The 12,910-nt window shown below is 36.1% G+C and overlaps 1 protein-coding gene across 4 annotated transcripts in view; it reads left to right on the top strand.

The window, feature by feature from the left end:
- rad51b (RAD51 paralog B) overlaps positions 1-12,910 on the top strand; it is a 46,113-nt gene that overhangs the window by 10,153 nt on the left and 23,050 nt on the right. For all 4 annotated transcript variants that reach the window (XR_008160491.1, XM_052585979.1, XM_052585980.1 and 1 more), the window contains exons 8-9: positions 5,795-5,904; positions 12,658-12,736. Coding sequence is in view for 3 of the 4 variants with exons in the window: in XM_052585979.1 (XP_052441939.1) it covers positions 5,795-5,904; positions 12,658-12,736 (189 nt within the window). In the remaining variant the exon portion in view is untranslated. The remainder of the gene's footprint in view (positions 1-5,794; positions 5,905-12,657; positions 12,737-12,910) is intronic.

Genomic DNA, 12,910 nt, shown 5'->3' with positions numbered 1-12,910 from the left:
ATTGCGAGAATTTGACCTTAAAAAAAAAAAAAGTGATTATATATATATAATTGGGGGTGGCACGGTTCAACTTTTTCACGGTTCGGTTTGTTTCATGGTTTGTTTCTGTACAGTTCGGTATGTGCTATGTTTATGGAAAAACTATACTTTCTAATAAAAAAAAAGAAGGAGAATGTAATTTTTTTGGCAGGTCTAGCATAGGTTTTTAGGTACAGAAATTGAATAAAGTAATAAAATGTAAAACAGCATTGCATACTAGACTATATTCCAGGCATTTTTACATAATTTTTGTGTGAATTTGTCCATTTAATCACAATACTTCAGAGAGAGCTCACATTTGTGCGCATGCTGAGGCGTGGGTTTGCGCGCTTCGGATGAGCGCATTCACAAATCTTCTCACTGCGCACGCGAGCTCGCGTCCTTTGGCTCTTTAAATGTTTAAACTGACAAAGCTAAAATGAGTTTAGTTTAAATACATATTAATGTGTGCTGTTCAGGTCTCATCTGTGCGCGCGCGCTTTCAGCACCCGGATGATGACAGAATAAATGACCGCTCATATTCCAGCATAAGTCATTCACATTGATCAAGAGTGAATGGTTTATCCATGTTGATATTTTATATATTTATTATACCAGTTTACTTACAAAAATGTACATTTTACCTTAAAATGTATGGATTAACATCATAATAAAACAGATGTCATAGTAGAAAACAACAGGATGGATCAGAGTTCATCGTAAGTAGCATGTCTATAAATATAGCAAATACTTATATAGTGCACAGGGTCACATGACAGACAAAATATCATCAGATTCTAACATATATACTAAAATAATGCAAAAAATTAACTAAATAACAGAAAATGTAACACAAAATGTACATTACTGATAACAAAAATACAAGAAGAAACTACATTATTTACATAAAACATGTTATGCGGGGATTTTTGGACATTTGTATTTCAGATTTATTTGTAAAACCCATAGATTTGACAAGAATGAACGGTAAGATTGCATGTATTGTTTAACAATGTTAAAACTTACAGTTTGTAACCATATATAATAAAGTAACACATTTTATTTTGTTGTATAAATTGGCATGCAAGTAGCCCTTTTGCGATGAGGAACGGAACTAGATTATGCACTGCACAATGGTTTTGATGTGAGTGCACCACATGAACGATAATTTATGACTCGTTCTACCCCCTATCCAATGCAAATTGACGATTGTGCAAAGTTTAAAGCAGTTTTTAAACACAGAAATGAATCCTCTGTGATCGCCCCCTGAAAAACACATCTGATCAATGTGCTGGATCTGACCTTAAATCAGTGTAATTACATCTTTTAAACCCGACTAGTCATTCAGACAACCCACTGATGAAAGCATATAGTTTTGCACAATCTACTTGTGACTGAGGAAAAGAACAGTATGTGTAAAACAAATCAGCACATGAGCTTTACAACATCAATGAGACATTCACAAATATTTTTCCCAGATGATGGAGAGTATTCGAGAGAAGATCGTTGGAAAAACTGCACGTCTGCATGATTATTGGCTCAATTCATTTGCCAAACACTACAGCCTTTCAAACCAAATCAGCCCAGAGGACAAAAAACTATTTTTTAACCGTATTATCTTTGAATCTGCATCACCACATGAGAGCCTCTCCCTTTTCTATATCCAGTCCAAATCAACAACTCTCCCATTCCCCTGTTTGACAACCCATCAATAAAAAAATATTTGGAAATGCTGAATTTGGTGCTGATTTGTGGATTATTAAAAAGACAGCTGATTGAAGTCTGTGAATAGCCATGCTGTCACACAGTGTGGGAAAGCACCCATTGCTTCTGTTGAGATCGGAGAGTGTAGGCGGATTGTTCTGGAACCCAGAGCATTGATTTAAGAAGTTGGGTCTTAACTGGGCGTCACATTTGTTTAGTCTGGCCCTCTCCAACCTTATTACCATGAACTTGCATTACAATGCATGCTCATTAGTCTGCGTTTCTTTCAGAATGAGTTGTGCCTGCTGATACTGCTGTGTATTTGCACACGGTTTTAAGCCCTTAGTCACTATAGTAATTATGCAAATATGGTAACAGCACAGACGTGCCCACAAAATCTGTTGAATGCAATTCACACGGTGCAGTTCATCAACGTGCTGGTTGAGGTCGCGTTTACACGACAACGATGTAGTCAAAAACGGAAAAGTAATATTTTTGCAGTAAATCCACACTGTTGAAAATGCTTTAGCAAACTCTTGAGCAGCAACAGTACCATGTACTCCGCCATTGTTGTGTATGTTTGTTCACACTTGCCTTTAAAATCAACATGTACTGTGCATGTCTACATAACTAACACGTACTACGCACGCGCATGAAGTCACCATTTTCAAAGATTCCTGTATCAAGTGTTTACACGGAAACGATAACTTTGCCATTTCAAAAACTTGCACTTTGAAATCCGTTTTCCAAAATATGCATTTTCAGTCCGCAAAACACTGGTGTCGTGTAAATGAACAGGCAAAACGTATATAAAGAGTTTCCAGTTTTCTGCTGAAAACATTGTAAAAAGAACCTGGGGATACAGCATACTACTGCTATCTGGTATATTTTACTTGCACTTTTTCCCCTTAAGCAAAACTTTGCTGTATATGGGGTCTTTACAATAATTAGATACCCATTGTATCCGTTAGTTGTTGTTCTTCTTCTTTTCTCTTCCTACGATCTGGATGACTATGGCAGCCCATAGAACTGCTTGTGAGAAAGTTATGAAATTTGGCACAAAGATAGAGGACAGTCTCAATATTAACTATTGGAAATTTTGAGTCGATACTCAAGATTAATTATTGGAAATTTTGAGTCTATCTCAAACTGTCTAGCGCCACCAATTTTGCTCTTATATTTCTGCTAATAATTTTTGAACTGTAGGTCTAAAGCAAAATTAGTTTTTCTTCTGATTCCTTGGCTCATAAATTTCCAGAGGTAAAATGTAAAATTTTGAAAAATATACTTTTCCGAATTCTTCCTAGGGGTTTGTCCGATGTCCGATCAAAATGATATGATAGGCCTACTTAATTTTCATATGTCATTGCAAGGTCATTTTCACTACAGTCCTACAAAATGGTATCAGTTGTGTTAGTATGAAATGAATGAATAGATACATTGAAGGGTTATTTCCGCCAGAATTGAAAATTGTCAACATTTATTCACCCTCATGATCCAAATTTTTGTTCATCTTTGAAACACAAATGGAGATTTATAATGAAATCTGAAATATTTCAGTCCTTCCATTTTACCAATACTTTGATATTTCAGAAAGTTCATAAAAACATTAAAAAAAAAAAAAAAAACGTAATCCACATGCAAGTCTTTGATCCATGCACACAGAGCCCGTTAAACATGGTAAACACGGATTAATTCCGTGAATGTGAGCAAAAAATAGATTTTCTGTGCATCAAACAAGCAGCTTCTGTTTACCAATCAATAGTATCTCTTTAGAAGACGGATTAAACCACTGGATTTATATGGATGTTTTTATAAACCTTTTTGGAGTGTCAATGTTTTGGTGAAATATAGGCTTTCAGTGGAGGCGAAATTTTTCGGGGTTCATTAAAAATATCTTAATTTGTGTTTTGAAGATGAGCTAAAGTCTTACAGGCGTGGTGCTATTTCAGTCTAGTTAACACCTAGTTAAGCAGGATTGCGTGTGTTTAGTAAATAAAGCGTGATTTTTGTGGTGCAATTCTCTGTGAAAAGTAGCACTGTTTAGTAAAGTAGCCCTTTTTTATCTGTTGATGTGAAACAGAGCTCAGCCCGATCTGCAGCTGTGAAGTGGTTGCCTATTGTTTCCAGATTTTTTAGGTTTTTTGAGGATGTTGTTTTTTCAGAGGTGGGGCCTTCCAGGCATCCAGTTCACTGACATGCCGTGCCAGCCTTTTCAGGTTTCCCCAGCACTTGACTTTCCACAGGAAATGTTTTGAGGAAGTGAGAGTTGCTGATGTGACAGTTGTGAATAGTATTGTCAGATTACAGCATGGTGCTTAAATGTTGCCCAACAAAGAACCATGAGAAAGACTCTCAGACCGTGACCTCGGAGGCCCTGACTGTTTCTGGCTGCGGCACAGCAGGAGAACAAAAACACACAGGTGTGTTTACATAGCAGTTCGAAGAAGACCCGGATGAGTGTTGTCAATAGTAACATTGGTCACTTCCTCAGGTGTCTGACCTAAAAAGGGTTTCCATTGTTTCTCGGGCTTATCATCTGCTCTGCACTCAATCCTTAAACCACAGTAACGACTCACTGGCTCAAAGTGATTCACAGTGGATGAGTGAGTTATGGCGATTGGGAAATGGAGCAATATTCAGAAACAGCTAGTCTAAAATTAACCTCCCAGTGGCGGGTGAAATGAGAAATTCATATTTATTTCTGATTATGAAACTGTATTAAATATTTCATCAAAACATATTATGTAGCACAACTGTTTACAGAATTGATAATAAGGATAACTGTTTCTTGAGCAGCTAATCAAAATATTATAATGATTTCTAAAGGATCGCAGGATACAAGACTGGCGAAATGATGTTGAAAATGCAGTAAAATTACTTTTTAAAATACAATGACGGTATTACAGATTTTATTATTTGATCTAATAAATATAGCACTGGTTAGTGTCTTTTTAAAATTATAAAACATGTTAATATTTAAATGATGATAATAATGCAAACTTATATAAAGAAATGAAAGGTTCATAAGTAACATATAATTGAGTGCTAATGGATATTTCTATAGTATCATGTGTAACATTTTTTTTAATAACCAACACATTTTGTCATTTATATTACAATTATATTACCAAAAAAAAAATTAATGAAAGTGTTATGAGGAATTTATGTATAGTTATTGTGAATAAAACTGTTATGCATCCTAGATATATCCATATACAGTAAAAGCTTGTTTTTCATTTAATTTTAATCAAGTAATTTTAAATCTTTCCCTGCCATAGACAAGTTTTTACAACTTTTCGTGTTTTGACTGTTATACACTCGGGGACGCTGTTACATGTCTTCTGAATGAGTACAAAACCTTTCAAACACAAACACAGGTAAAACAGGATGGAAAAACTAGTGATCTCTTATGTAAACAGATGCATATGATAAATAATGCGTTCATCAGCAATAGACAGCATATTAATGAAAACTGCGTAATGTTACGGAGTAAAATGATGATCCCGGAAGTGGTATATGTCTGTGCAAGCTTTGGAGATGTTGATTAACTGGATTTATGCTTTGATATCCGTACTGAATACTATTCAGATGTAGCTTTTGATGGAAATCTGATTTTCTCATCTTTTTGCTCAAAATAAGAGATTTTTATGAAACCTACCTATATTCAATTGTTGATTGAAAAAAGTATGCTTTTTTGTTTAAAAGTAGAGGTCTTTATTTTGGTGCATTGAATGTTCAAATATTCACACAACAAAATATACTGGAGGCCATCAAATTTTAGAGAAGATCATCAAAATGGCTAGCAATGGCTAAAAACTTTTTTCAAAAATGCTGGCAGGGAAAGAGATAAGAGAGAATAGGTTAATAATTGTTAGAATTAATTTTTAAAACATGATCTAATAAAAGTTCTAATAAAGTGACTAGCTGACTAGCAATTATTAAAAAAAAATATGTATTTTATTGATTTTTATTTATTTATTTATATACCAAACTCAGTGTTTACTCCCATTTGGCACAAATGTTAATGTCGAACTCTTGTCTTTTTTTGTTTGTTTGTTTTGTCCTTCAGTATCTAAGGAGGACGACTCAGGTTTTGTGACAGCGGCGCTTGGAAACACATGGAGTCACAGTGTTAACACACGCCTCATCGTCCAGTACGAGGACACAGAACGGAGACAGGTAAATACCATAGACAGTAAAAGAAATGGACACAGCGACCCCATTGGATTCAACTGAGACAAATTAAGTCAATTAGAAGCACGCACTTCCTAGGGGTCGAGCATACTGTGCAGACTCAAACTGTGCTTGATGACGTAGATGTCACGTGAGCAACCTGTAAGTCTTCTAATCCCTGTGCCAAGAGAAATCTGAATCACCCACTGAATCTTGTAGACGTTGTTGAATAATTTACAGTAATTTCTCTACTGTGCAACAGAGAGTCGCAGGTTATGATGCAATCGTTAACTTATTTTTACAAAAACCGCTTCTACGGGGCCACAACTTAAGATACAACGTAATGGAGCCTTTTATACATTTTCGTGTTTCTTTAGAAATAATGAATGCACAAATGGAGTCTTTAAACGCTTCAGATGTAAAGTTATTCGCTGTCAAAGTGACGCCACAATGAATGGGAGTCGATGGAATGCTAACAGCAGGTGGGGGTCCGCTAGCGACGCCCAGGGATGCTTCAATAAAATATGAAACTATGCCCCTCTGGTAAATATTTCTTACTCCTTTGTGTGAATTCGCAAAACTTTGTTTAAATATACAAAAAGCGAACTCGATGTGACTTAACGAACAAATGCAAAACCAACCGAAAAACACCTAACCAGGTGACAAGTATATTTAGTAGACATGTATAGGGCTCGGCGTTAAAACGATAACGATATGTATCACGATATACATGTAATCGATATCAATAAAAAATGCATTCAATAAAACGTTCAATATTTTTTTTTTTCTTCGTCAGAAGAAACCAGAGGTTGCGAAGATAGTTTGGTTGCATGAACAAAGGCACTTACTCTCTGGTAACCTAGCAACGTAGGTGTGACACGCTACCAGCCAATAATGTAACAGTTTGGTTGCGCCATATCGTTGTCTCGTGTTAGATCGTGTTAGTCTTGCTCTCCCTTCCTCGCACATATTCATCAAAATTTATATTTCCATCAAGATTAACTGAGAATTGACACGATGATAGGTCGGAAGACCAATGTTTCATGTGAAGCAGTCAGAGATTTTTTTTCCCCGGAATGACCGCTGGGTGAGGAATTGTACTAAAATAATGTTGCCTTATCTTCTCTGAAAAGTGTTCCGCACACTCAGCTGACATAAACCACACTTTAAATAAACAAACAAAACCTATCCAGTGATGAAATATTTTCTGTGTTGACACAAATCTTGTGTGATGTCCTGGGATAATCACATAATCATGAAAGGTGCGCCTTATATTTTCCTGCTTTTTTGTCCTTTGCCAATCACACCTATGAATCAGAAGGTGGTTAAAGGATTAGTTCACCCCAAAACGAAAGTTTCCTAATCATTTACTCAACCCCAATGCCATCTAAGATATCCATGTCTTTCTTTCTTCAGTGGAAAATAAATTACGTTTTTTGAGAAAAACATTTCAGAGTTTTTTTCTTCATATAATGGACTTTAACTCAGTTAGTTGATATTTATTCCTAAAAAAAAAAAAAAAAAAAATATAATAAAAATGTTTAAATGTTATATATTTTTCTCCTGGTCCTTATTTTAAATAGGTCATAAAATAATCAATAATTATCGATATCGACCAATATGAAACACTTATATCGTGATACAGTTTTCAGCCATATCCCCTAGTCGTAGACATGTACGCTTTAAAATTGATCATGTTTTCTTGAGAAAAGTGGTATTGATGACAACATCTTGCAACACACCATTTTTTTTGTCCAATTATATTCTCTCTAGAATGATCATGTCCCTCCCCCATTATCTGAAACTGATTAGCAGCTTGCAAATCAGGGTTTTGCTGTTTTATTTATTTATATACATTTATATACATACATATACATACATACACACACACACACACACACAGGTGCTGGTCATATAATTAGAATATCATCAAAAAGTTTATTTCACTAATTCCATTCAGAAAGTGAAACTTGTATATTATATTCATTAATTACACACAGATTGAAATATTTCAAATTTCATATTTATTTTAATTTTGATGATTATAGCTGACAACTAAGGTAAATCCCAAATTCAGTATCTCAGAAAATTAGAATATTACTTAAGACCAATACAAAGAAAGGATTTTTAGAAATCTTGGGCAACTCAAAAGCATGAACATGAAAAGTATGAGCATGTACAGCACTCAATACTTAGTTGGGGCTCCTTTTGCCTGAAATACTGCGGCAATGCGGCATGGCATGGAGTCAATCAGTCTGTGGCACTGCTCAGGTGTTATGAGAGCTCAGGTTCCTCTGATAGTGGCCTTCAGCTCTTCTGCATTGTTGGGTCTGGCATATTGCATCTTCCTCTTTTCAATACCCCATAGATTTTTTATGGGCTGAAGGTCAGGCGAGTTTGCTGGCCAATTAAGAACAGGGATACCATGGTCCTTAAACCACGTACTGGTAGCTTTGCCACCGTGTCCAGGTGCCATGTCCTGTTGGAAAATGAAATCTGCATCTCCATAAAGTTGATCAGCAGCAGGAAGCATGAAGTGCTCTAAAACTTCCTGGTGTACGGCTGCGTTGACCTTGGACCTCAGAAAACACAGTGGACCAAAACCAGCAGATGACATGGCACTCCTCTCTTCCTCCAGACTCTGGGACCCTGATATCCAAAGGAAATGCTAAATTTACTTTCATCAGACCACATAACTTTGGTCCACTCAGCAGCAGTCCAGTCCTTTTTGAAGTGAGACGTTTCTGACGCTGTCTGTTGTTCAAGAGTGGCTAGACACAAGGAATGCGACAGCTGAAACCCATGTCTTGCATACATCTGTGTGTAGTGGTTCTTGAAGCACTGACTCCAGCTGCAGTCCACTCTTTGTGAATCTCCCCCACATTTTTGAATGGAAAGTAGCTTCAATGTTTCCCACCTAAACTTCCTACGTCCATAAAACTGCTCTTATCCAGCGATTTCATTTTAAGACAAGCTTAAAAAGAAAAAAAATTTCTTACTCCACCAGCCTTCTCATTTTTAGGCCTGCCCTACTTGTTTTCATCCTGTCAAATGATGGCATACCTCATTGCCCCTACACCCTTAGAGCCCTGAGGACTTTGTTTTTCTCTTTTCCGACTGAGCTCCCACCTAAAGAAAAAAGCACTGATAGAGAGGCAGTGGTCCAAAACTGCTGGTACACAAGGAAGGCAATGGTGCCTGGCTCTTTTGTGTGGTTCAGTAGCTCTGGCAAGACCACTTCAGTAAAAAAACCCCTCAGAAACTCCCTGCTTTTCTGTCATTTACTGAGGAATTTATCCATTAGAGGTAAAGTCATATGACTTCCTTACATGAAAGATGTGCGTTTGGGTTAAAGCAAAGAGAACTGGGCTGTTTTGGGTGACCAGAAAGCTTTGTGTTTGTGTGTCAAGGTGCGTCAGTAAGGAACAGCATTCACACAAGGCAACTGGCAGCAGGTTTTTAAAAACAAACTCATTCTTAACCACTGGTAACCGGATATTCCTGCAAATAAGCCTTGAGCGAGGCTTGCTGTCTGTGGATGGTTCACTTGAGACAGAAATTTGTTTCATGAAGTCCCAAGGAATACCGCAGTCGTATTAATCAGAAGTCACAAAAGAGCCGTTTGTTTACTTGTGTTTGGGAGTCTGAATCATTTCCGACGTGTTCACGCAACCATTAGCAGACAGTAGCGTCCTTCATCTCACTCCCGTTTCCTCTTTTGAGTTTTGATGAGTAAGTTTTTTAATAATGTGTCTCACTTTTAACATGCCACACCCCAGCGCAGGGTTTTGATATTAGAGGCTGATGACAAAAAGAGTTATGTAGATTTTCAAAAGGATCTCTAGTAGGCATTGACGCAGGTTGCCGGCAGACTCTGCTGAGTCTGGTAACTCAATGCTGCTTCTTTCTAACAGGAGTTTTCCAGGATCCTTTAATTGCTTATATGCCCATCGATGCAACAGCCACATAAATGACTTTACTTGTTGCCTGAAGGAAAGAGTTCAGTCATGTGAAAACTGAAATTCAAGTAGTATTATTAGGGTTGTTAATTTGGTCTGCTAAATAATAATAATGATATATACTGTAATATATTATAAATATATATATAATATATTACATATTATTGCATTATAAAGTATTATTATTATTATTGTTGTTGTTATTTTAGATAAGTAAATAAAATAAGCTGGTGGAAAACAAGTGTCTCCTGACTTACACATAAATGTTGTGGTTGTTTATTTAAAATAAAAATGTAAACGTTGTCTCATTTACACTGAACAAAATGATAATTTTGTTTTTGCCCCCATTTTTCGTGAGCTGAACTCAAAGATCTAAGACTTTTTCTATGTACACAAAAGGCCTATTTCTTTCAAAAATTGTTCATAAATCTGTCTAAATCTGTGTTAGTGAGCACTTCTTCTTTGCCGAGATAATCCGTCCACCTCACAGGTGTGTCATATCAAGATGCTGATTAGATCGCATGATTACTGCACAGGTGTGCCTTAGGCTGGCCACAATAAAAGGCCAAACTCAAATGTGCAGTTTTTACATTTACATTTACATTTATTCATTTAGCAGACGCTTTTAGCCAAAGCGACTTACAGATGACTTACAGTTTTAGCACACAGTACAATACCAAAGATGTCGCAAGTCTTGAGGAAATGTGCAATTGGCATGCTTCTTGTATGGACAGCATGCTCTATGGACATGTCACCCATTGAGCATGTTTGGGATGCTCTGGATTGGCGTAGACAACAGCGTGTTCAAATTATCCAGCAACTTCGTACAGCCATTGAAGATAAGTGGACCAACATTCTACAGGACACAATCAACAACCTGATCAACTATTTGAAGGAGATGTGTTGCAGCTCATGACAAATGAGGGCAAAAACAAAAATGTTGCATTAATAATTTTGTTCAGTGTATTTATTTAAAGGGGGGGTGAAATGCTCGTTTTCACTCAATATCCTGTTAATCTTGAGTACATATAGAGTAGTACTGCATCCTTCATAACTCCAAAAAGTCTTTAGTTTTATTATATTCATAAGAGAAAGATAGTCTGTACCGATTTTTCCCGGAAAAACATGACAGGCTGGAGGCGTGACGTGTGGGCAGAGCTAAAGAATCACGAGCGCGAGTAGGCTTTTGCGTTGAGAGCATGTGGAAACTGTGACACAGATCCAGAGGCTGAAATTTAACAAGAGCAGCATCAACAAAGGTGTCTCTATGTGGTATGTACTGAAACCTTATATATTTGCTTAGCGGTTTTGGAAAATGACTAAGTTCCACTTTATGTCGTCTTTTTTTTTTTTTTTAAGCTGTACATGTGGAAAGTGCAGTTTGATGACAACATCGCATGTTGTTTACTTGATGTGCTTACGCGCCGATAGCTAAGTTAACAACACAGAGATATTTGAAGCAGTTTTACTCACCGCATGTGGTTCCAACACACGATCGTGACCCTTTTTCGTTGGGACTGCATTATCCTTAAGAAATAAACGATGTGCAAATCCGGCGTCGAACTGGGCCTTGTTTGTAAAACAAGGATCTTCGAAATGCAGGGAACAAACACAAACACTTGCACAACTCCGTTGATGCTCTGTAAAAATAAACTCCATCCACTGGTCCCTTAATGCTGTTTTTTTTTTTTTTGGTAATCTGTGCAGGGTTGTCTTGCCCTGGCAACAAAAAACACACTTCTGTGACATTTCAAGACGCTCTCGCTCTGATCAGTGAAGTCTGTTGTGCTCTCAGTGCTCTGCTATACGGGAGCGCGTACTCTTCCGGCAGAAGTGCCCTCAGGACCCATATAAGGAAATTCCGCTCCATCTAACGTCACACAGAGCCATACTCAAAAAAAACTTTCTGAAACTTGTGACAAACCGGAAGGAGTATTTTTGGAACAAAAGTACTCCTTCAAACGTACAAATTAATTTTTGAAACTTTGTCCATGTTTAGCATGGGAATCCAACTCTTTAACAGTGTAAAAAACTCATCTTTTTAAGCCCTGGGCTCTTTGTGTGTTTGTACACTACTGTTCAAAGTTTTAGGTAATTTTTTCTGTTATTTATTAATTTATAGTTATTCAGTAGGGGTTGCATTAAATTGATCAGTAACTAGTTAAATTTTACCAAAAATATTTTAAATAAATGTTGTTCTATTAAACAACAACAACAACAAAAAATTTAATTAATGCAAATTAGCATTAGCGTGCTTCTGAAGGATCATGTGACACTGAAAACTGGAGCAATGATGCCAAAAAACATCACAGGAATATATTCCATTAAAAAAATATATTAACATGAACATCTTGAATTGCAGCAATATTTCACAGTATTACTATATTTATTGTATTTTTGATAGCATTAATGAATCCAGTTGAGAGACTCCCTATTTCAAAAGTATCATATTAGCCAAAATTTTGTTTCGCCATAACAAAAATACATTTCATAAAAAAAAAAAAAAAAAAAATATATATATATATATATATATATATATATATATATATATATATATATATATATATATATATATATATATATATATATATATATAATTGTAATAGTTTTTCACAGTATCTAATTTTTACTAAATACAGTATGAATATTCATAAAATTATTATATTAATATATTAGAATTCTCAGTCTGTTGTATGTCTTAATTATTAGTTATTAAACTTTGGCCTTATATTGACATCGTGGCTTCGAAGCTGAGCCCTTCCCTTATTCATTCTGAAATTCTTCTTGTTTCTTGTTTTAGATTGTCATAGCCAAATCACCTGTGGCCCCTTTTGCCGTGCTGAACTACACTGTTCAGAAGGAGGGCATCCGCCTTGAGGGTGAGTGTGCTAGATAAACAGAATAAACTTCATGAACTCATGCCCATGTAACTTCCTGAAATAATCACAGCAGTGCTTCCCACACATAGACTTTACTTGGTATATATGGAGAAACATTTTTGCTTTTATTATTTTTATCCTCATATTTTTTTTTTCTGCCCAAAATAATGGAAC

The sequence above is a fragment of the Carassius gibelio genome, chromosome B20 (assembly GCF_023724105.1).
Source record: "Carassius gibelio isolate Cgi1373 ecotype wild population from Czech Republic chromosome B20, carGib1.2-hapl.c, whole genome shotgun sequence".
In the NCBI taxonomy this organism is placed as follows: domain Eukaryota; kingdom Metazoa; phylum Chordata; class Actinopteri; order Cypriniformes; family Cyprinidae; genus Carassius; species Carassius gibelio.
Note: the sequence above shows the minus strand (reverse complement) of the source record. Positions and strands in the feature narration are given on the sequence as shown.